Below are 24,643 nucleotides of genomic sequence, written 5' to 3' on the forward strand. Positions count from 1 at the left end.
AAATTTCAGGTGTACATTATTATCGTTCAGCTTCTATATAGACTGCATCATCTTCACACCAAAAGTCTAGTTTCCATCTGTCACCATGCATATGTGCCCCTTTACCCCTTTTGCCTTCCCCCCACCCCCTCCCCTCTGGTAACCACCAATCTGTTCTCCTTATCTATGTGTTTGTCTTCCAAATATGAGTGAAATCATACAGTATTTGTTTTTCTCTGTTTGGTGTATTTCCCTTAGCATAATACCCTCAAGGTCCATCCATGTTGTCGCAAATGGCACCATTTTGCCCTTTTTTATGGATGAGTAGTATTCCATCGTGTGTATGTACCACATGTTCCTTATCCATTCATCCATTGATGAGCACTTGGGTTGCTTCCAAGTCTTAGGTACTGTGAATAATGCTGCGATGAACATAGGGGTGGATATATATTTTCGAATTCGTGTTTTCATGTTCTTATGATAAATGCCCAGAAGTGGAATAGCTGGATCATATGGTGTTTCTATTTTTAATTTTTTTGAGAAATCTCCATACTGTTTTTCTATGATGAACAAAGCTGCTATGAATATCTTACATGTGGTCTATATGCTAGGGTTCCTTTGGGATAAATACCTACATACAGAATTGCTGGCTTGTTCGTATGCCCATCTTCAACCTCACTAGATGTTGCCAGATTGCTCTCCAGAGTAGTTGTTTAATTGTTTCATCTGATTTTTTTTCTTTCAGTGCCTGAAGACCTCTCATTAGAAGAGAGAGAAGAACTTTTAGACATTCGTCGAAGGAAAAAGGAACTTATTGATGACATTGAGGTAAAAAAAAATCTCCTTTAGTTTTTGCTTTTACGTAAATTAATAAATAGCTTCATGAAAATGTGAAAAATGGGTATCTAGTATGTGTATGTCTGAGCCACAAGAAGTGACAGAGTAAGATAGTTGTCCGGGTTGATAAAGCAGAGATCTCACTTACCAGGTATGCAGACCCTGGGATGGAAAAGAAGACATCATGGAAGCAGAGTCGGGAGTCAGTGACACGTGATTCCAGAGTCACAAAGAGCTTTTTCATTTTTTTTTTTTTTTTGAGGAAGATTAGCCCTGAGCTAACATCTGCTACCAACCCTCCTCTTTTTGCTGAGGAAGACTGGCCCTGAGCTAACATTCATGCCCATCTTCCTCTACTTTATATGTGGGACACCTACCACAGCATGGCTTGACAAGAGGTGCCATGTCCGCACCCGGCATCTGAACCAGCGAACTCCGGGCCGCCGAAGTGGAATGTGTGCACTTAACCACTGCGCCACTGGGCCGGCCCCAGCATTTTTAAGCAACAGCAGCAATCCACAAGCATACTGCTTGCTGAAATTGTGTAATGAGACTCGTTTCATTTATCAGTATCCCTAGCACCTAGAACATTGCCTGTCACAGTTTTGGTGCTCAGGTCTTTTGAATAAATGAATAAACATATATTGAGTTCTAACCGTGCCCCCAGCACCTGCTAGCTGGTGGGCGTAGAATGACGCATACAACACAGGCGGATAAACATTGTTTCTGCATTTGTGTCCTCAGAGGAAAGGGTGGAGGGCGTCCCGTGGGAGAAGTGCAGGAGTGGGGCCACAGTCTCAGAATCTGAGTGTCTGTAATTGTGGCAGAGATTATGCAGAAGACCAGCATTCGCGGCTTCCGTTTGGGGCTTCCTTGGGCAATCAACCAGACGTGTGGATCTTCTTTGAGAAGCTTCCCGATCTTTGTCATGCCAGAATCAGTGTGGCCTGACAGGCTGCTTGTGCAAGACCAGGCCTTGTCCAGACAATAGCTCCTTTCTAGAAGCTCACGTTTTCAGTCTGAAGTTTCTTGGCAGGCAAAATAGTGGGGTTCTGAACAAAAATTTCTTTGTATTGGAAAGCTGATTCCGTGGAGCTTTTTCTTCTAAAGGTACCCTTCGTTCCTACCCTCGACCCTTCAGAAATCCAGAATGGGTGCTTTGGTTGAAGAAGAGGATGTTTTAAGGTTAATGGTCCTGTTTGGTCATTAGTAATAACAGCGTCCATGGAGTCTTACGTAGATCTAAGGACCTCATTTTTGAGTTAGAGTGCCTAGGCCCAGAGAGGTTAAGAGGGTTCCAAAGGTCTCGCAGTGAGTGACGGAGCCACATGGAGGAACAGAGGAGTCCGAGTGCCACAGGCAAGTTCTGTTGTCACCTCCTGGGCTCTGTCCATGGTGCTTCATCTCACGCACAGTTATGGAAATCACCCTGAGACTGGTGGTTCGGGGACTGAGGAATGTGTTTACGCGCGGTACCTTCTCCCCATCTTAACCCGGACGGGGGTGGCAGTGAAGGGGAGGGTGGTGGAGCTGGGTGGGGTGACAGCTGGAGGCTGCAGTGAGTGAGCTAAGGACCCCTTGTTTCCTTTTGCTGTTTTTATCTTTTTGCACCTGTGATATTCTATTCTCTCCAGTGTCCCTTCTCGATTCTACACACATTTACTCCAGGATCTGCCTAGGGGACCCCCTAATCTCATCCTGACGAGAGGTGGAGGAATAAATAGTTCTGTCTTCTCCTGAGTGGGGGTGGTGCTGACCAGGCCACTCTCTCTGTCAATAGAAAGGATTGGTTTTCCATGCCCGTGATGTCCAGGTGGGACCTCGGGGCAGCGTGCCCCCGGAGGGCTAGGATGTCTCTGGGTCCAGGAGGAGGAAGTCCAGACTCCCACTCTGCCGTCCTTTCTGCTCTTTTGACAGAGACTGAAATACGAAATTGCTGAAGTGATGACGGAGATCGACAACCTGACTTCCGTAGAGGAGAGGTAAACGATGTGGCCGCACCTTCGAGTTCCTTCATCTCTTTCCCCCCGTTCCAGCGGAGCTCTTGCCGACTGCGGTGACACCGGCAGGGGAGGATGTTGGGACCGGGAAGTGGGGGGCCTTTCTGGAGTCATTTCCTCTCCTCCCCACCCCTCCCTCCTTCCTGCTGTCCGTGGAGGAGTCGGGGTCCTTCTCTGGGGCTGCTTCTCTCCCCTGCCTTCTCTAGTTCACTGTGTACCCTTGTAGTTCAGGAAGAGGCACTGGCGCCTCCGAACTCACCTGTCACAGGTAACTGTTCCGTGTGACAGGGAGCTGTGCTTTTCCTCCATCGCTGGTTCTCGTTAGCTTTTCCTGGAGAAGTTATCAGAGGTAGAAAAGAGCCCCGGCAGCCGGCCAGCCACTGCTCCCACCCGGAGTGGGGAGGGCGCCGGGAGCCGTGCCTCCCTTCAGCCGTTGTGGTCCTCGTGGTCACCGTCGTGGGGGGAGTGCCCCGTGGGAGGCCGCGCGCTCACCGGTGAGCGCGGTGCAGACAGCCCGTAACCGTGTCTCGCTCCTTCCACACGCGTAGCAAAACAACTCAGCGGAACAAGCAGATCGCGATGGGGAGGAAGAAATTCAACATGGACCCCAAAAAGGTGAGAGAGCCTATTCCGTTTTCTGGCCCGCAAGAGACTGGCTGACTGATTTTAACGGCTGTCTTCCTTTTGGACAAAGGTGGTTATACGACCTCATAAAAATACTGAGCGTTGATGTTAAATTTTTATCAAAAAAGGGGCTGCTAATGAGCGGGCTGAAGCAAACGCATCCATCGGACTGGTCCCCCGACCGAAAGACCTTTCTTTCTGGGTGAAGTTCTGAGTGAGGACTGGCCTCACCTGAGCCACGTGGACACGTGTTCAGACCCCACAGCCAGGGGGTCACCTGGTTCGTGGGGGCAGAGACAGAGGGGAGTCCAGCTGGGCAGTTTGTAGATTTTATGGTCTAGGTGGGTTAAATGGTTCAAGAAAGAAGACTTCATTCCTTTCCTTCGTTTCCTTTACCTTAAAAAGAGGATGTCTGTACGAAAGACCCAGGAACTCTGCAGATTTAAGCCAATATCTTGGTCTTTTTTCAAGTGGGTTTTCTAGGAAAACTCCCCAACATAATGAAGCCTGCAACATGTCACTGCTTGTTTCTGAGTCTGAGCTACAGGACTTAGCAGAATCTATGAATCTGTTTGGACCATGTGGCTCAGTTGTAAGGTTGTTTTGGTTTTGAGACAGAAGAGTGGACCTGAGTCGGCCACAGAGGCTCGTGGTCCAGGAGAGGAGAGGCGTGTCCGTGGAGAGGTCGCCTGGAGCCCTCCTCCTGGTTGACTTCCAGCCACGGAGCTGGTTTACCTCATTCCTCATTCGTCTTTAATCGGTGTTCACTTCGAACGTCTTCCTTGTTTTTTTTGGCATCGAGCCTCCGTACTAGTTAATTATTTGTTCCTTCAATAAATATTTGTTGATTTCAGGGATTAACATTAACTGTGCAAGGTCTGAGATCTGTAAGCTTACATTTATAGCTGCAAGCACAGTTGCAAATGTTACTTAAAGAAATAGGCACTGTTATTCCCTGTTCACGGTTTGCAAGTTTGGATTTTCTTCAGGTACAGCACCTCTCCAGCCGGAGGAGGGTCTTTGTTTAACTGGTGCCCTCTAGCCACTGTGAACATTTCTCTGTTGCTTCCTAATTCCCTGCTTATGGGCATAAATCATCTCCAAATTGTCACTGGGGACAATTTTGTGAATATGGTAATGATTTGATATTTGGGGTTAGTTACAGTTTTTTTTTTTTTTCTTTTTAAGAAGTTGAGCTTACGGAGTTGAAGTATCAGCTGATTTAATAAGCATTGGGGGCATCTCAGGAGAGAGATCGTGTAACAAGTGGGTGTTTTTAAAACTAGACCTTACGTTTTAGAGTGCAACACAGGACAGCACACCAGTGAGTTCACGGATAAATTCAGATCTTGCTCCTGAAACAGACAAATACTTTTTTTTTTTTGAAGTGGTGCACTCTGCCTTGGGTCTTGGTTTCCTGAGTGTGAACTTACCCTTGGTTCTTAGAAAGTCCTCTGTCAGGTTCTTGCCTGTCCTTCACTCGTACCGTGTGTCAGATTTACAGTAATAAGGGCCAGGAACTCTCCCGCCCAGTGTCCTGAGCAAGGAATCTGACTGGGAGGGTCGTGCCTGTAAACACCGCACTGACCGAGCCCCCCGCAGACGCTGGGGTTGGTTTGTAGGGAGCCCCGAGGCAGCCTGGATGGCTCAGACCACCGTCAGCCCTGTGGTGTCTGCCGACCGCGGCTCAGGAAGTGGGTGTTTCATCCGCTTCATCATCCGCTTCATCTGGGCTGCGGCAAGCTGCCCTACAGGCTTTTTGTTTTTGCATTCCTCTTCACCTAAAAGGTTTTTTCTTCTTCTTAATATTATTGGTTGCATTCGGGAACTCATTTGTAATTCTATTGCTCGATAAAAGCAGAAGGCACATTTAGTCTGCGTGTTTGCTTTCGCTGGGAAAAATTATCAGAATTCTCTGGTTTTGTCGATTTGCTTGTAGCACTTCTTTTAGTCAGCTCAGGCCACCCCAACAAAATAGCGTAGACTGGGGGCTTAAAAACAGAAATTCACTTTCTCACAGTTCTGGAGGCTGGAAGTCCAAGATCCAGGAGCCAGCATGTTCGGACTCTGGGGAGGACCCTCCTCCTGGCTCACAGATGGCCGTCTTCTTGCTGTGTCCTCACATGGCAGAGAGAGCAAGCTGTCTCGTGACTCTTCTTATGGGGGCACTGATTCCGTCAGACCAGGGCCCTGCCCCAAGGCCCCATCTCCTAATACCATCACAGTGGGGTCAGGCTTCAACTGAGGAATTTTCGGGGGCCTCAGACTTCAGTCCCTGACAGCACTGGGTGATCTCGCCTGCTTCAGAGGCAGTTCCAAATTCTGTTCCCCTCCTGCACCTATTAAACCTTGCGATGTTGTGAAACAGGCTATTTTCAGAGTAGGCACATTCTTTCAGGCTAGTGGGAAATTGTTTAAGTCACAGAGTGACAACATTTTGAGCAGGGAGCTCTGATGTGTTCAGGTGCGTTAGAGAGCCAGAAGTAGCACTTGGGTTTATAAATGAATAAGAGGAAAGGTTGATGAGATCATGGAAGCTGAAAACACTCGGTAGCCTCTCCTTTTTATTCCCAGTTTCCTAGAAATGCCTTTAAAAATATAACATATAAATCCATAACAAGCAGGAGGTCACTGAGTGGACTAGAAATTGAGGAATGCCTGACACAAGAAAGACACAAGATGAGTGACAGCCCAAAGCACATATGAGAAAGAACTGCTCCGGTAAGGGAGAGCAGCGTCAGGGGCTCGGCATCCTCAGAGGCAGCAGGTGTGGGGCATCGACCACAGAAGGGACGTCTAGACTGTCCTTGCTGAGTTTGCACCAAGCAGTCGTGTATGCCCCCAGGTGGGAGAAGCAAAAGGGGCCACTTAGTCTATGAAAACAGGCTGTGCCTTCAGTAGTTAGCATCACTAAGAAAGAGAAACCCTCGCTCCCAAAAGACCAGCTACTGGCACACCCCATCTGGCTGCGTCTCCTACTCCTCTGCTAGATCTCTGGAGGCGGCTACAGGAAAAAACCAGAAATAAATGGCATTCAGTTAGGCTGTCAGAGGATCTTTAAAATTCAGCAGTGGACACCCAACCAGGAATCACCAAATGTACGAGGAAACCGAGACCACGAAAGAGACATGAAACTCAACAAACAGAAGAACTAACACCAGAGGAAACAGACCTCCTAGAAACAGCAGAAGGAAACATCAAAAGTAGGGTATTTTATATATTATAAATCTCATCAAAGAGATATGATGGGATGTTGCTTATCCGTGATGCAAAAGCAGAGTTGTGAAAGAGATCCTTGGCAATGAAACAATGTGTCATGTAAAAACCTGAGAGCTGGGCTGTAACAAAGAGAGAATGTGGGTGGACCTGTACATGTCTGTGTATCGAGTAAAATACCAGAAAAACTTGGGGATAAAGAGAAAGTCACTCGAGTTTCCAGGAAAGAAGGACCGGATTCTCTAAGACTCTCAGTATGTAAGTAGCAAGGAGGGCAGTCAGTTGGGCAAGGTGGTCTAGGTGTTGGTAGATGAATGCAAGTGTAAATATTCGTTAAAATCTTAAGAGTAAGCACTAAGAATAGCAGTAAAATAGGATTTCTAAATTATTAGGAAAACTTGTAAGGAAGGCTTGGTCAATTCAACAAAGGCTGACAAGGTATGAGAAAGAGGACAGAATGGGGTCAGGACTAAGTCCTAGCAAACCAGTAAGCACCATAAATCCGACTGGGCTCAGTTAACCTCTGAAGAGACAGACGCTTTCGTGTTAGGCTACAAACACAATAGGAAACTCCACCTGTATTCTGATTGAGACACACGCTTGAAACAAATAACAGCGTGAGGGAGCCCTGTCTCGGGCACTGAGAGTTTTAGCTGGAAGACCATCTCTGAATTCGTAGAAATAGCCTCTAGATAAGTAGATGACAGGATTCCCTATGCTCTTGCTTGCTTTGCCAACATGTATTTTGAAACCAGCTCAGAGCTATGTCCGAGGTACATTTTTGCTGCTATTAAGGCTTCTTGTGAGACGGAGCACAGCTCGCTCAGGCTGGGGCAGCCCCTCTGCAGCCTTCTATTCAGAGATGGCTGGCTGCTCTCCATAGGTCCTTCGAGTGGTGGGGAACTTTGACTGCCTTAAGCTTGGTGATCAGTTAACATGCCCGGCCACAGGTAACAGCAAATCCTGTGAAGACAGCTTACACAGTGGGCTGTCTTCTCCCACAGCAGAGGTAGCTGCAGGGTGTTGAGTGGATCTCAAGGGGCAGGACCAAAGCCCTGTGTTCATGCCTGCCTTTCCCTCATACAGCAGCTGCTGGGGCTCCGGTCATCACATGTGTGTTTGAGGTGGGCAGGAGGAGGAAGGAACAGTGCCTACTCACGGGGCCCCTTTTATCAGGAAGCCAGCAGCTTCCCTAGGTCCCCCTTGCAGACTTCTCTTTCTATCTGTTTGACCAAATCTGTGTCACAAGGTCATTTCTAGTTGCGAGGAAGGCTAGGGAAGTGATTATTTAGTGAAGGATGGCGAGGAAAGAGGGACTTGGGAACGCGTATTGGGTTGGCCATCCACGTGCGACGTGTTCCTGTCAGACACAGAGCAGATCCTCTTCCTGAGCTTGGGAAATCTGGTATTATTGTTACTTCTGCCTGTGTCATCTCTAACAACCACTTAGAATGGTTTGCTCCGTAACCCACTTGTCCTTGAACCTGTTAAATTGCCAGGAGGAATGAATGTCTCGCTTCGCTTTTCTTGGACGTGTGCCTGGTAGTGTGGCGATGTGAGAATCAGGTTGTGCTGTTGTATTATTTTTCCTGTATCCAAATCAGTAAGGTGGTTACACTAAACGTATCTGTGTCTTTGAAAAATGAGTCTGGGTCACCCTCTTAACCGGCGCTTCGTTTCTTCTGTTCCTCTTCAGGGAATTCAGTTCCTAATAGAGAATGACCTGCTGCAGAGTTCCCCAGAAGACGTGGCCCAGTTCCTGTATAAAGGAGAAGGTCTAAATAAAACCGTCATTGGGGACTACCTGGGGGAGAGGTAAGTTGAAGGAGAAAGAGCAGCCCAGCCAGGACCACCCTCTGCTGCAGGGTCTGTCACAGTTACTCAGCCATGGGCTATAGGGGTGCGCTGGCTGCTCCCTGATAAGGAGTGAGCCCCGTGCAGTCACGTCCTCTTCTGTGCCCTTGTGAGGAGGAGGTGGGGGGGGTGGGTGTTCTGGAAGTGGGTGGGATCTGGGCTCCTCTGGAACTCTTTCCACAGGAAATCCCAACAGAACCGAAAATGCCTTTCTCTCCTCACCTTGGACAGCATCTTAATCTTCTTTTGATGTTTTGCCCAGAAATACACCAGATTTCTCAGTGGTTTTCTTTCCCCTGTTACTTGTGGGTGTGAGTAAAGGTGGAAAGTTAGTACTTTTTTAAATGGAGAACAGCTGGTCAGATTCACTTTCCCGGCCAACTCCACTTAAAAGTCCATTTGCTCTGCTCAGCAGAGGTGGGGCGGGAACCCCACGGCAGTGCATGCCCTGGGTGAGCCGAAATAGACTTTGGGTTTTTAAACTGAAGCCCAACAATTGTTCAACCAGGGTGGCCTCTGTTTCTAGCTTTTTATTACAAATACTTGATCAAAAGTGAAAAATGGGACAGATCAATGGAACAGAAGCGAAAGCCCAGAAATAAAACCACACGTCTATGGACAGCTAATGTTCGACAAAAGAGCCAAGAACGTACAATGAAGAAAGGAAAGTCTCTTCAATAAATGGTGTTGGGAAAACTGGACAGCCATATGCAAAAGAATGAAGGTGGACCATTATCTTAGACCATGCACAAAAGTTAACTCTAAATGGGTTAACGACTTGAAGGTAAGATGTGAAACCATAAAACTCCTAGAAGAAAATCTAGGCAGTACACTCTTTGATATTGGTCTTAGAAGGATCTTTTCAAATATCGTATCTCGCACAAGGGAAACAAAAGAAAAAACAAATGGAACTGCATCAGACTAAAGAACCTTCTGCAAGGCAAAGGAAACCATGAACAAAATGAAAGGACAACGCACCAGCTGGGAGAAAATATTTGCAAGTCATATATCTGACAAAGGGTTAATCTCCAAAATATAGAAAGAACTCACACAACTCAACAACAAAAATACCAACAATCAAAAAATGGGCAGAGGAAGATACACCGATGGCCAGGAGGAACATGAAAAGATGTTCAGCATCACTAACCCTCAGGGAAATGCAAATCAATACCACAATGGGATATCACCTTACACCTGTTAGAATGGCTATAATCCCCAAGAGAAAAAAACAGCAAAATGTTGGAGATGATGTGGAGGAAAGGGAACCCTCATACACTGCTGGTGGGAATACATACACTGCTGGTGGGAATGCAGACTGGTGCAGCCACTATGGAAAACAGTATGGAGATTTCTCAAAAAATTAAAAATAGAAACACCATACGACCCAGCCATCCCACTACTGAGTATTTACCCAAAGAACCTGAAATCAACAATTCAAAGAGACTCATGCACCCCTATGTTCACTGCAGCATTATTCACAAAGGCCAGAATGTGGAAGCAGCCCAAGTGCCCATCAACAGATGAATGGATAAAGAAGATATGGTGTATATATACAGTGGAATATTACTCAGCTGTAAAAAAAAGACAAAATCATCCCATTTGCAACCACCTGGATGGACCTTGAGGGTATTATGTTAAGTGAAATAAGCCAGACAGAGAAAGACAAACACCGTATGATTTCACTCATGTGGAAGATAAACAAACATATGGACAAAGAGAACAGGTTATCAGTTACCAGAGGGGAAGGGGCTTGGGGGTGGGCATGAGGGGAAAGGGGCACGTATACATGGTGACTGAAAAATAATAATGTACAACTGAAATTTCACAGTGTTGTAAACTATTATGACCTCAATAAAACATAAGAAAAAAGTGATGAGTGGGACACTTTCCAACTCATTCTATGAGGCCTGTACTACCTGATACCAAAACTGTGCAAAGACATCACAATAAAATATGACCGCAGATCACTATCTCTTGTGACTGGAAGCAAAAATCCTCAAATAAACATTAGCAAATCAAATCCAGCAGTATATAAAAAGGATTGTACACCAAGTGAGATTCATCCCGTGAATGCAAGGTTACTTCAACCTACAAAAAATAAATTAATATATATATCAATAGAATAAAGGGCAAAATCCACATGATCGTCCCAATAGATGCAGGAGGAGCATTTGATAAAATTCATTGCTTCATGATAAAAATACTCAAACTAGGAAAAGAAGGGAACTTCCTCAACATGGCAGAAGGCACCTGTGAAAACCCCTCAAATTCTCTCTTGCTTCCCCTTCAGATCAAGTACAAGGCATGGATAACTGCACTCAGCACGGCTGTCCAACATGGTCCTGGCAGTTCCAGCCAGGGCAGTTAGGCAGGAAAATGAAATTAAAGGCATCCAGTTTGGAAAGAGAAAAGTACAAGTTTCGGTAAGGTTGCAGGAGACAAGGTCAATATACAAAATTCAGTATTTCTATACAGTAGCAATGAGCAAGCGGAAAAGGATATTAAGAAAAGCAGTCCATTTACAATAGCATTGAAAAGAATAAAATACTTAGACATAAATTTAACAGAAGTACAAAATTTTTACTCTGAAAACTATGTAAAATGTTTGGGGAAAAAATGAAAAGGACTCATTAAACGGAGACATCCCATGTTCATGGAGTGGAAGATTTAATATTGCAAAGATGGCAATACCCTCCACGTTGACCTACAGATTTAATGCACTCCCAGAAAAATCTCAGCTAACTGCTTTGTGGAAGCTGACAAGCTCATTCTAACATTCATAGAGCAATTCAGGGGCCCGGAATGGCCACAGAAATCTTGGGGAAAAAAAAGGACAAAGTTGGAGAACTCACACTTCCCAATTAGACAACAGACTAAAGCTACACTAATCAAGACAGTGTGGTCCTGGCATAAGGTTAGACATATAGGTTGTGGAGTAGAAGTGAGAACCCAGAAATAAACCCTCACATTTACTGGCAAGTGATTTTTGACAGGGGTGCCCAGACACTTGAGTGGGGGGAAAGAGTAGTCTCTTCAACAAATGATGCTGGGACAACCGGGTATCCACGCGCAGAAGAGTGGCATTGGACCACTAACCGTACACAAAAATTAAGGTAGATCTAAGACCCAAATACCAGAATTAAAACTATAAAATAACAGAAGAAAAGATAGAGGTAAATGTTTGTGACCTTGGATTAGGCAAGAGTTTCTTAGCTATAACACCAAAAGCACAAACAGCAAAAGAAAAAGATAGGTCAACATCATCAAAATTCAAAACGCGTGTGCTTCAAAGAAGCACACTTTTTTTCATCAAGAAAGTAAAAAGACCACCCACAGAATAGGAGAATATATTTGCAAGTCATGTAGAAATCCGATCAGAATGTATATCTAGAATAAAAAACTGTTACAACTCAATAATGAAAAGACACATAATTATAAAGTTGGGCAAAGCTCCCAGGAAGATACATAAATAAGTGTCTAAGACCGTGGATGGTGGCCAGCATCATTAGCCATCAGGAAAATGCAAATCAAAACCACAACGAGATACCACTTCACATCCACTAGCATGGCTGTAGTGGAAAAAAAAAAAACAAAAACAGATGATAAATGCTGGTGAGGATGCGGAGAAGTTAGAACCCTTGTACGCTGCTGGTAGGTTATGAAATGATACGGCCACTTTGGAAAGCAGTTGGCAGTTCTTCAAAATACTAAACTTACCATGTGACCCAATAATGCTGCTCCTAGGTATGTGAATTATGTGTCAACAAAGCTGATTTAGGGAAAAAAATTGAGCAGCGTCTTAGGAGTTCCGACACCTAGTCTAATAGGGTGTGCTGTGAGGGCTTCTTCATCGTCCTCTGGCAGGTGTGCGACGAGATGAACTGCATTTGCATAATGCAGTCCGACAATCCATGCAGTCACCCAATACTGAGTGCCTGCAGATTTTGAGATCCCAAAAATATTAAGTTCCAAGTCCGTGCCAGGAACTGTTTTAGGCGTTTGAGTGGCGTTGGTAAGCAGATGGCTTCCTCCGCTTGTGCCCCTTCATTCCGCTGGAGCAGTGCAGAAGATACATGATAAGCATAAGAAATGAGAAAACGTATCATGTGTTCGCAGGCGATGGAGGCGAAGGAGGAAGGGAAAAGCAGGAGAGCGTAAGGGGCACCGGGAGAGCTGGGGGGCTGGTCAGGGTGTCTCATTGAGAAAGTGACATTTGTGTCAGGATGTTGAGGGCACGAGGGAGTGAGCCCTACAGGGATCTGGGGCAGAGGCTGGGCCACGGGCTGGCATGTGCTGTGGCCGGAGGCCAGGGAGGGGACAGAATGGAGATGTGCTCAGGGCAGTGATGGCCTCTGGGCTCATTGTAGGAGGGAAAAGGGGCGACATTGGAAGGTTGACATGGAGGGGGGAGGGCGTGGTCTGATTCACCGTTTAGAACAATCCCCCTGGAGTAGACTGTCTGGCAGTGGGGTGAACGGCAGCAGAAGCGGCGAGAGCAGCCGGAGGCGGTCATGGGCTCCGGAGACGGAGCAGCCTCCAGGCTGGAGCTGCCATCAGTGGCTGGGAGCCACATGAGGGGATGGTCAGCTGGGACCAGTGGAGCTGAGGCGCCACCCTCTGGGTGGGGCAGGTGGGACCAAAGTGTTTTGCTGGCTTGAGGGGGGTCCTTACTGCACCTCGAGATCGGGGCTTTGGGAACGGCTTTGAGTTAAAATTCCAGTGAAGCCAGTTGTCGCTGTTACATCGTTTCCCATTTTGTCGTCATCTTTTATGTTGACATGAAACCTTATACCTTTTACGGTATTCTCACGTTCACTTTAGTTTTGCAAAGCTAATTATGAACGTAAGGTATCATTTCTCCTCCAGTCCTTGCTTTCTGAGCCCAGACCTTCACTTCCTGGTGTGTGACACCGGGGTGGCGTCCCCTCTCTGAGCCCCTGCCCGGGCTAGGGGAGTGATGGGGCACGTGCCTCCTGGGCTGAGTGGAGACGGAGGACGAGGCACCCACGGGTCGGCCCTGGGATCTCAGGACGGTCCCCTACCCTGACTCTGACCTCTGCCAAGTAAACTCTTTGTATCCTGCTGGGTCATCTTTGCGCCAAATCCAAAAACAAACACACCGTGACAAATGTCTTAACTGAGTCATACGACATCAAAGCCTGCAAACACTGGCTTTAGGAGATGTTTGAGATCACACACAGTGGGCTGTAACCCCGTTTCCTTCTTTTCCCAGGGACGACTTTAATATCAGAGTCCTCCAGGCTTTTGTCGAACTCCATGAGTTTGCCGACCTCAACCTCGTCCAGGCCTTGAGGTGAGCGCTTCGTCTGGTGCTGTCCCGGAGCAGGTGGAAGGCAGGGACAGAGGCCTGGACGGGAGGGGACCCATCCACTCCGGGGGATCCGGAAGGGCCGCGTGCGTCTCTGGGGACACTGGCACCCCTCGTTTCTCATGGTCTCTCCGGAGCCGCAGGACATGGGCTTCTGCTCGCCTCGTCGTGGCCACTGGTTCTGCCTCCCCGTCACACTTCCTTGCTTTCTTCCAGAATTAATGACATTTGGCAGCTGTGTGCATGCTTTCTTCCCACTGCTGCGGTGTGTGCCGGGGAGAGGGTGGGTATCCTGCCATCGGTGGCCGCCCCCAGTCCCAGTGTCGTCCGGGCAAACCGGGCATCGCTGGGCGTCAGGCCCTGAGTTACAACTGCCTCTGGAGCAGAGGGGCCGGTGTCGTCTCTCCAGATGTCCACTCCGGTCATCCTCCTGTACACGCTCCTCTTCCTGGACCGCTGAGAGGAGCTAATTTCTTCCATGGTGTCCAGGCTGAGTCACCAATGGCTGCACCTCGAGCCTGGGCCGCACCGGCTCCCCATCTGGTCTGGGTCCTGGATGGATGAGCCCTGAGCCCATTGGCCGCGGGGTCCCTGCTGGGAGCAAGCCCCCGCCTGCCCTGAGGCTGGGAAGCATGTGACCGCCCACATTGGTCCTGGTCTCCGCTCTTCTCCTCCGTGCTCTGCCCCAGCGGGAGCTCTTTTCCTCGTGGCATCCCTCTGCTGCAGACTGAGGTGGCGGCAGCGTTGCTGTCTGACCCTCCCGCCCTTGTGCTCAGAGCTGGCTTGGGTTACACAGTGTGAATCCTGCTGCTGGGGTTCAGGAGCTTACATTCAATTTTTGAGAACCTGCGTCACGGAGAGGTGCGGGCCTGGTGCGTCTGGGGGGGCATCTGTGGTGTGGCAGCCAGGAGGCCGTTTCTTTTAGCTGGTCAGTCTCTGGCCCAGAGCCACAGGGTCCTGCCTTGCTCCTGCAGGGGAGACATCCAGCTGGCCCCACAGTGGACGGCTGAGGGCACAGAGCTGCCCGCTGCCACCAGTGGATTCTTGGGCTTTGCTGCCCCACAGCTCCCGGTCATCCCTCTGGCGCCTGTCCTGTCCTGTGGCCCAGGGGGAGGAGCGTGTGGTGCTCGGCCCTCGGAACATTGCCTGGGTTGGGTTTGGGGTTTCTGACAGCTGAGGCTTCTCCTGCGTCGCCTGCCACCTGCTCCGTGCACCTGGTGTCCTCCCTGGGGCCCGGCTCATGAGGCCGGGGCCGTGGAAACACGTGGTCATTCCCAGTGCTCCTTTCTCTGCAGGCAATTCTTGTGGAGCTTCAGACTTCCCGGGGAGGCTCAGAAGATTGACCGCATGATGGAGGCGTTCGCGTCCCGCTACTGTCTGTGTAACCCCGGCGTCTTCCAGTCCACAGGTCAGTGACACAGCCGCGCCCAGCCCCTGGTCCTAGCCCCAGCGTCTGTGTTGTGGGCCCGCCTCCCTGCCGTGGCATCCCCAGGGCAGCGCCTCCTGCACGCGTGGGTCTGCCTCTCACGTAGAAATCCTAGACCAGCTTCTCGGCTTCGCAGGCCCTGAGCGCTCCCTGCTGCCCTCTGACCTCTTGCAGACACGTGCTATGTGCTGTCGTTTGCCATCATCATGCTCAACACAAGCCTCCACAACCACAACGTGCGGGACAAGCCCACCGCCGAGCGCTTCATCACCATGAACCGAGGCATCAACGAGGGAGGGGACCTCCCGGAGGAGCTGCTGAGGGTGAGCTGCTCCGAGCCTGCTGCCCGCTGCGTCCGAGCTTTCTCCCTCCCTCCTCGCCGGCCCTTACCTTGTCCTTGGTCCACAGGAGTGTCACATTCTGCCCATGAGCGTCGGCAGCACCAGTCCGTTTATTTTAAAGCATCTTTAGGGAGCCCCCGGCTCCCTGGTCCTGGGCCTGATGCTGCTTCTGCACTTGGGAGAGAGGGAAGGACGGGTCCTTGCTCCTCCGTCGCGGTCCCTGAGCGCTGGCACTTTTCCTCCTCGCAGAACTTGTACGAGAGCATCAAGAACGAGCCGTTCAAGATCCCGGAGGACGACGGCAACGACCTGACGCACACCTTCTTCAACCCTGACCGGGAGGGCTGGCTCTTGAAGCTGGGTGAGTGGCGGCCGGTGGGGCGGGACCGCGCTCCTTGCCCCCAGCCCGGGGCCGCGGCTCCATGCTCCTCCCAGCGAGGGCCCCTGAGCAGAGGCAGGGACCTCACCAAGAATGTGTGAGGCCAAAACCCGCTCCCGGCGGCCGCCCGCCCGCCCCAGACTCGCTGGCTGCTGTTCCGACTCGGGCCCTGTCCGAACGGGGCCATCCTGTCAGTGTCCGTGGCCGAGAGGGGCGCCCGGGCTGCACGAACCTCCCAGAAAACTGCTCACTTAGTGTCCAGACAAACCCAAGGCAGTTTTCTGTTCTCACCGGCCTCCGAGAACCTGCGTGCCTCTCTTGGTTCGGCGTGGCTGATTTTCCATGCGTGCTTTAAATGTGCCTTCTTGTTGTTTTCCTTCTGCCTGTGGCTCCCACCTTTCTGTTCTGTGACGGGCTGTCCCTGCTTGTTCTGCGGTAGGAGGTACGTACCCAGTGGCTTCCTGCCCTTCCCCAGCCGCTCATTCCTCTCTCGGTCTCTCTCCCCCGCTGGTCTGTGTGAAGCTCTGACTTGTGGCTGCCATTCGTTTGACCCGTGTGGCTTTGGACTTGCTGGGGTTAGCTTCACGCCAGGGGCAGAGAAGGTGACACCCACACCGCAGGGCTGGGCGAGGAGTGGCCGGAGCGCCAGCCTCTCTGTTCCCGGGGTCCGAGGCCCATGGGAATGCCGCGTGGGCACAGGCTCGCCCCCCGTCTGTAGGGCCGTGTGGCAGCGAGGTGGCCAGGAGCCAGCTCTGTTCCTGTAGCCTCGCCAGTCACCCATCTGATACTAACCTAGCAGCGCACGTTTGCATCCCCCCTGGAAAGAGTCCGCACATGGCGTAGAGGCTTCCGAGCCGTTGACAAAGAAGTAGAATGGCCTTTGCATTTTCTGGGCAATTCTAGGAATTGGTAGGGGTTTTGACGCTGGGGGGTTGGGATTTCTGCTTTCCTGTGACGTTAGAGCCTGTGAGATGTGACAACTGTGTGCCATCCAGGCTCTTTGAGAACAGATTGTAAGACACCAAGGCCTACGAGAATTCTGGTGACTTTGTGTTTTTATTCAAGGGGAGGACAAGACACGGGCATGGTGACAGTGTGGCAGGCGTGGGGGTGCGCACCATGGGTCTGCTGCTACAATTTGGGGTCTTGCTCTGATTTATTTTCTGGCTATGCTGAGGTCTGGGAGAATTCTGGATCTTTGCCTAAAGACCCAGAACCACAGCCTCAGACTTGAATGCCTGAGGAACCTTCAAGGTGTCCCCGACTGTCCGGTCACATCACACTCTGGTCCTGGGTGAGGGCAGGGGGGATGCAGCTAGAACACCAGCAGTGGCACATGGGCCTTCCCATTCCTGCGTTGCCAGCAAGTACCCCTCGTAGGCCGGGGACAGCGCGGGCCTGCCTGGCAGCCGGTGCCGGGGCTGCGGCCGGCTCTAGAGGCAGAACTGAGTGAGTGGAATGAAGGCACCACGGGCCTTGCTTTCCAGCCTGTTTTCCGGCTGAGCAGATAAGTGGTCCCCGACATCAGTGCACAAGTCCTGGGAGCTACAGAGCTGGCTGGCCCTGAATGAGGGCCCGAGGGGCCTGAAGCAGCTAGATGTGGCCTTGGCACAGGGGATGGCCCCCAGGGGCCTGGGCTTTGCTCATTCCTTGCCCCTACTGCCCATCCCTTGTGTCTGTGTGAAGGGGAGTCAGTGCTGGCGTCCTCGTTGGCAGCCACAAAGCTGGCGATGCTGGCGCTGCTCAGACCTGGAGCCCGCTGGCCAGGTGATGGCCCGGCAGCCTCGGCACGCCCCCTGCTGCCTCTCTCGCCCCCAGGCAGCCTCTGTATCCGCTCTGTTCTCAGAGCCACTCCCAGCAGCCTGTTGGGCTGGTCCCTCCAGGGCTCCTGCCCTGCCTGGCCGCACCGGCCCCCAGTGCCCAGAGAGAGATGTTCTGCCCACAGGCCTCCTCCCGCCAGTTTTGATGCTGGCCTGGCCACCCGAGACTGGGGGTGTCGATCTCTGAGGACCAAGGAGGCCCTAGATCTGCTGGCAGTTGATGCTGAAGGGGCATTTGGTGGGCCCCGGGTGGGTTCCTGCACTCAGCTCTGGGCCCCGCCAGCACAGGGTGGACACAGAGGTGTGTGGCCTGAGACCTGTGAGACGGGCCTAGAGGACAGACCGTGTGCCCCACGTGCCTGCTCAGACGGAGACGGAAGGCGCAGCGTGCCCCTGCTCAGCCGGGTCTTACTGTCAATTTAGCCTTGGTGCAGGTGGCCCTTCCCAGAGGCCTGGGCGAGCACAGGAGTACCAGTGTCGCTTAGTGGTTGTCAAGTAAACACCTTACACAGCAGGCACTGGGTTTTGAGAACGAGTCAGTTGTGTTAAAAACACTGGCAGGAATGTGGGTCAGAGTTGAGCTGCCGTGCATAAAAAAGGATGCATCGCAGGCGTGTGTGCATGTGCTGGTTGTGGGCGCATTAGGTGTGGGCACATTAGGTGTGGGCGCACGCACGTGCCTCGTAACAGCCATGAAAATAGTGGGAAATTTGCACAGAGGACGTGGGGAAGCCAGGCTCCTTTCTGCAGGCACGGGGGGCGGCTGCGCAGGTCCCCGCCCCTGAAGCTCCGCCTGAAGCGTGTGCAGGAGTGGAGCAGCAAAACCTGCTGTGGTCCTGAGAGCGAGGGCATGGCCACTGGCCCTGCTGGGCTGCCCGCGGGGCTGAGAGGATGCCTGGGGGGGCCCCAGGGGCCTCAGTCTAGACTCCTGCAGCCCGCCTGGCCTTGAGCCCTGGGCCAGAGTTGGGGTCCCCAGACAGGCCCCTGAACTCGGCGCAGAGCTGGGACGCCTTCCTGGCCAAGTCGCTTCTCAAGGCAGCTGGCAATAAGGGTCGGTGATAGGCGTGGGGCCTGTGGTGACAGAACACCAGCAGCCACCCAGTGACCCAGCGACAGGAGCATGAGGCAGAGCCGGTGCTGGGCAGATGATGCACAGGGGCTGGGGGCAGCTCTGAGAAGCGGCTCGGGACATAGCGGAGGGCGGGGCGGGGGGCAGGGAGCCGGAGTGGGCCTGGGGCCGTCTGTCTGTCTGTCTGTCCTGGGGATTCAGCTCCTCTGCTGAGAGGGGAGCCCCTGGGGGCTTCAGGCCAGGAGCAGCGGGATCATTTATTTTTCAGGAGCCGCGTGGGCTGCTGTTGGGGGTCAGAGGGTGCTGTCCCAGGACTCGTTCCCAGTGGCCTGGGGCTGGGGGGATGTGCCTGAGGAGAATGGGTGCTGTCCCCTGTCACCAGAGGACTTTGGGACGAGGCCGATTGCCCTGAGGCTCTGCTGGGGCCCCTCCGTGTGAACTTGGGCCTCCCTGTCGCTGAGGCGGGGGAATGGAGCCCAGCTGAGACCAGGACCGCCTGTGCCCTGCCGGCTGCTGGGGCTTGCCGTGTGCTGGCTCTTAAAGGGGACGAATGAGAGGCCCTGTCCAGTGGGGAGCGGAGGATTCCGGTGGAGTGCCGAGGCTGCACGCAGGGACAGAGAGCAAGAGCCCAGCTCAGGGGGTCAGAGAGACGTTGGAGGAAGGGGTATGGCTCCAGACCCAGGAGCGGCTTGAGCAAAGGCCCTGGGGCACGAAGGCATGAGCTGGGGGGTGGGCTGGGGTCTGAGGGCCGAGGGCGCTGCTGCAGGAATCTCGGAGAAGCATGTGGGCAGACCCTTCTGATGGGGCTGGAAGTGAGGCGGGGGGAGACGCCCTAGACCTTCCCTCCCAGCGTGGCCCAGCCTCCACCTGCCTGAGGCCTTGCAAAAGAGGAAGGACAGTGAGGCAGGGGGAAGGGTCCCAGAGGGGTCTCCAAGCGCCCGTCCTCCGTGCCACCAAATCCTAGCAGTTGGGGCTCTCTCCCTCCCTGAAGCCGGTGTCTCCCCCGCCTGGATCCTTGCGAACATCAGAGGTCAGGGAGGCCTCCTGTCTCAGCCCTGGGATGACCTGGGGGCCGACAGGTGTCCCTTCTTGTCCCCCCCGTGTCCTGCACGACATTTCCTTCCCTCGTCCTGTCTCCACGTCTGTGCAGGGACCGGGTCTCTGACCCTCAGCCCTGACGACACTCACCTGCTCCATGTTGCAGAGAAAGGGGGGCGAGCTCACCCCCGAATGTCACTGCCGTCACCTTGGGGAGCCGTGGGGCATGGAGAGCCCTCTGACCCTGTGCCCATGTGTCGTTTGACTCTCTTATTACCACATTGCATGTTTTTCTCTGTTTTTTCAACTTCATGTCAGAAGCAAGGGCTAGAAATTGAAGCCAGTTTGTCTCTTCTGAATATTTAAGAGTAAAAAAGTTGTCTGTAGTGAAAGGCGAGTAGATGCAGGCGGGCTCTGTGTGTGTGTGTGTGTGTGTGTGTGTTTCCATGTGGGTTCCAGATCTTGTTAAGAGATTAATTCAATCGAACAATTCCCTGGGCCGAGGAGTAATTGATTCTGATGGATCCCAGGGCTGCCCAGAGTCCTCGGTAATGCGATAGCGGCCGCGGTAACAGGATTACGGCCGGACAGACCGGGAGCCGCTCTGACTTCATCCTCCTGTCATTTCCACGTGGGGAGATTAAACCCATTCATCATGACTAACTTTTCCCGGAAGCTGAATTGGGAAGCAATTGGGTTATCTAGGTGGCCATGGAGAGGGCGCGGGGGTGGGCCTGGGGGGTGCATGCAGGGCCCCAGGGCCACGCGCCCCCTGGGCGCCAGCGGGCAGGCACACAGCCTTGCGCAGGCCTTGGCTCAGTGTTGGGTGGAAGGTCGGAATTTTCACGAGGAAGGAAACTGAAAGCCAAGCTTGGCATTTCTAAAACTGCAGGATTTAGTGTAGGGCCCGGGCCCTGCCGCTGGCCGCCCCACGCTGACCCTCGAGGCCTCTGCTTTCAGGGGGGCGCGTGAAGACCTGGAAGCGGCGCTGGTTCATCCTGACTGACAACTGCTTGTACTACTTCGAGTACACCACGGTGAGTGGCCGGGCGGCGGCGGTGGGTGGTGGGGCCCTGCGGCCGGCCGGGCCTGAGCACCGCCCTGTGCTCTTCTCTCGTAGGACAAGGAGCCCAGGGGCATCATCCCGCTGGAAAACCTGAGCATCAGGGAGGTGGAGGACCCCCGGAAACCCGTAAGCTGCCCTTCTCTTGCAACTCCTCTCCTCCCCGACCGGCTGGCAGCCTCACCCGCCGGGCCTGTGGGGACATGCGCCGTGACGGCCCCTCTCCCTTTCTCCGCCAGAACTGCTTTGAGCTCTATAACCCGAGCCACAAAGGGCAGGTCATCAAAGCCTGCAAAACGGAAGCTGACGGCCGAGTGGTGGAGGGCAACCACGTGGTGTACCGGATCTCGGCGCCCAGCCCCGAGGAGAAGGAGGAGTGGATGAAGTCCATCAGGTGCGCGGGGAGCCCCAGCTCCGAGCCGTTTCCTTTGGGTGGTTAACTGAGAGAGGGTGTGCATGCACACGTGTGCGCACCTGTCTGCACGTGTGTGTGCCTGCCTGTGCGCACCTGTACTTGGGCGTGCAAGACCCTGACCCCTCTGCCCCCAGCCACTCGGAGGAGCCGCTCTGCTCCTGCCGCCTGCCCCCTCTGGTTGGAGGGCCTGCGGGCGCTGGGGCGGGAGGACCCACCCTCCCACCTAACCGAGTCTTCCCCCTTTCCCCCAGAGCGAGCATCAGTAGGGATCCTTTCTACGACATGTTGGCCACAAGGAAAAGGAGGATTGCCAATAAAAAGTAGAGCTCTCCTGGCCTGGACAGGTAAAAGGAAAAACCAAACCCCACAGCAGAGAGTGACTGGAAGCCTCCCCAGGACCCCCTGGGCCCCGGAGGCCTTTTCCAGAGGCGTCTCTGGGAGGCGCTGCCTCCGGGCTGTGCTCTGGGGTTGCCCAGGCCCCCGAGGCGGCCCGTGCGCGTGTCTGGGATGTCGTCAGCTGTGAGCCTCTCCTTCCTCCCGCCGAGCTGCCCGCGCCCGCAGATGTCGCCATCATCCTCCTCGCCGGCCCCGCCCGCAGCAACGCCCGGGAACCTCACTGCCGCCAGTGGCGCCACATGCGCTCACGGTGCCGGTGCTCACTGTTCCGGAAGCCACCGATTTCTAGCAAAGCAGGAAAGGAAAAGCTACCACTTTTTTATTCAGAGTTTTTTTTCTCAGATATATATGATTCTAGCTTTTATATGCCTTTTTATATTCTGAAATTATAATGAAAGATACTTTCTAACAGTAGTATTTTTAGAATGGCAGCTATAAGTTTAACTCCTGGACACAAGTATGTACTGTGTGCACTGAAAGAAATGCCCCCCCCCCACACACACACACGTATGCAGTGCCTGGAGGGCGGGTGAGGCAGGGCGCTTGCACGGGGCGGGGCGCTGGGGGGGGGCCTTTCTGTCAGCGAGGGGCGCCCTTGTTGCTCCTGGTGGAGCCAGATGCCCTGTGTCCTCAAGGGCGACACGCACTGGGTGGGGCTGGGGCTCCAGGTGTCCAGGTCCCCCAGGACCTCTCTCCAGCTCAGACTTCATGGCCCCACAGACACTTTCTAAAAAGGCAAATCATTAATATAAGTTGTGGTTTTGGGCGTTTATCCTGTAACTCTGAACCCCAGCGCCACTAGTCTGTACGTTGAACCAGGTGAAACAGCTAAGATTTGACTGTTCCTGACCCCACACGGCAGTTTCACGGTTCAGCTGCACATGTGGCTCAGACTGGCTTTTGACCACGGTCTTCACCATTCAAAACCTTTTGGCAAAATGAACACTTACTTTACTGACCTGATGATAATTTGAGCAGATTCCTCAATGTAATGTATAGACAGGTAACTAGAAATAAGCCTGTTCCGTGTTTGCAGAGATTTAATCTGCTGTTATGAGGAGGGAAAGAGCAGCTGTGGGAGGAACATGGGCGGCGCTTAGGTTTTCCTGTAAATAGTTACAAACCCCAAGTATCTGCCGGTGGTGGAACTTGGGGAGATCACGACCAGGAGCTGGTCGGGCTGCGTGTTGGCGTGAGTGGGTGAGGCTGACCCGGGAGCTGGCCGAGCCGGGCTGTCCTCAGGATGGCCAGGGACAGAGGCCTGCCTTTGTATCGGACCCCCCGGCCCCACCCAGCGCCCGGCCCTGCACTGGCTGGGCTGCGTAGACACCCCGAGTCTGCACCCTCTGGAGGTCATTAACTCCTGTGCACGATCAAGTCCAAGGAGGGGATCCTCTGACTGTGCCCTGACGCGGAGGTCCCCCAGGAGTCACCTGCCTGGGAGTTGCCTTGACACTGAGCCTGCGGGCGGTGGGCCCCTGGCCCCGGTGCAGCTGACCTTGACATAGCTTTAAGACACACTAGACAGCAAAGCGGCCTGAGCCCACGACGCTCCGACAGGCATCAAACGGATTTTTTTGGTCACTTCCCGAGCTTTTAGGCTTTGTTACTGTACCGATACCTCAGATTTGAAACTTTAGTTTTTGAGAAAGGCAAGTCAGCGTTCCTGAAATGCGACTGGTATATATGCAACTCTGGCCTCAGTCTTCCAGGAAAACAGAGACGCTGTCCGGACCCCAGACCATGTGCTGCCGCCACTGCTGCCACCTCGCCCACTCATCGTGTCTCGAGGAAAACCCGGTGTCAGGCTCCTTTGTCTGCCTCCAGGACCCTGGGGGTGGCGGGGCGCTCCGTCTCGGTTTGGCCTCAGGTGGGGCTGGGAGAAGGGAGCGGAAGGGAGCACCGTGAGCAGCCGTTCCTCTGGGCGTCTGTAGAGGCCCCTTGCCTGGTGGCCCCGGCCCAGGGCCGATGTAGAAGCCAGTGCTGAGGGTCTCTAACTGCCATCAGAGCGTTACCTGGAATCATCTAATTGCAGGCGGTGTTGTGACAGTATTAAGCTGACAGGCAGGCGGCCATCACTTCCACCAAGCCCCCGGGTCAGGGGCCGTGCGGGAGGGCCTGTGGCCTGGACCTCAGCATGGTCGCGCGCCCTCCTCCCCACCCCCGTCCGCGCTCAGGGCTCCGATCAGCCGTCCGGCTCTGGCCAAAGACAGCTTCCTTCGGGACACGAGGCCGGGGGCGTGGGGGGCGGGGGGAGGCGGCGGCTTCCACGGCCCAGCCTGTTACCGTGGGAGGGTTAACGGGACGACCCTGGGCCCAGACAGGCGACAGTGTCTTCAGGATCACAGAACATTTTCGAGCAGTTTAATGTGGTACCAAACTGAGTCAAAATAGGAGCTATTTATAGATGGAGCGGCCTTTAATGCTTCATATAAAGCAGCGCATATTTTTAAGGTTAAAATGCATCTATCTGCATAGATGTGCTTTGCCCAGAAGTTAGGTCTGTTCTAGACCAGAAACCACATGTTGTGATTTCTCATTTTATTTTTTCTTAGGAAACATTTCTATTTACAGTAAATATAGTTAATATGTAAATAATGTACATATAGATTGACTTCTGGAGTGTTTGTTTTTCAATGTATATACTCCCACAACGTGCATGAAGAAATATCCTATATCTATTGATATTTTGTTGTAAAGTGAATAGTCAAATTGGAGGGTGTATGGCTATCAGATTGCAAATACTGTGTTCACTAAATAAAAATCGAACGCACTGTTCACAGAGTGTCTACGGCCTGGTTCTTTAAAATCGATGGTCAGGTCCCACCCCCCACCCCGGGGTCCGCTCCTCCCGCGC

The 24,643-nt window shown here is 52.6% G+C and overlaps 1 protein-coding gene across 1 annotated transcript in view; it reads left to right on the top strand.

The window, feature by feature from the left end:
• CYTH3 (cytohesin 3) overlaps positions 1 to 24,564 on the top strand; it is a 55,638-nt gene extending 31,074 nt beyond the window's left edge. Inside the window, exons 5-16 of the mRNA XM_046666527.1 lie at positions 725 to 807; positions 2,734 to 2,798; positions 3,365 to 3,431; positions 8,353 to 8,471; positions 13,744 to 13,824; positions 15,135 to 15,247; positions 15,440 to 15,588; positions 15,856 to 15,967; positions 20,873 to 20,949; positions 21,033 to 21,104; positions 21,215 to 21,369; positions 21,642 to 24,564. Of these exons, the coding sequence (XP_046522483.1) occupies positions 725 to 807; positions 2,734 to 2,798; positions 3,365 to 3,431; positions 8,353 to 8,471; positions 13,744 to 13,824; positions 15,135 to 15,247; positions 15,440 to 15,588; positions 15,856 to 15,967; positions 20,873 to 20,949; positions 21,033 to 21,104; positions 21,215 to 21,369; positions 21,642 to 21,714 (1,166 nt within the window). The 3' untranslated portion in view covers positions 21,715 to 24,564. The remainder of the gene's footprint in view (positions 1 to 724; positions 808 to 2,733; positions 2,799 to 3,364; positions 3,432 to 8,352; positions 8,472 to 13,743; positions 13,825 to 15,134; positions 15,248 to 15,439; positions 15,589 to 15,855; positions 15,968 to 20,872; positions 20,950 to 21,032; positions 21,105 to 21,214; positions 21,370 to 21,641) is intronic.
• Positions 24,565 to 24,643: the final 79 nt, after the last annotated feature.

This window comes from Equus quagga, chromosome 7 (assembly GCF_021613505.1).
Source record: "Equus quagga isolate Etosha38 chromosome 7, UCLA_HA_Equagga_1.0, whole genome shotgun sequence".
NCBI lineage: Eukaryota > Metazoa > Chordata > Mammalia > Perissodactyla > Equidae > Equus > Equus quagga.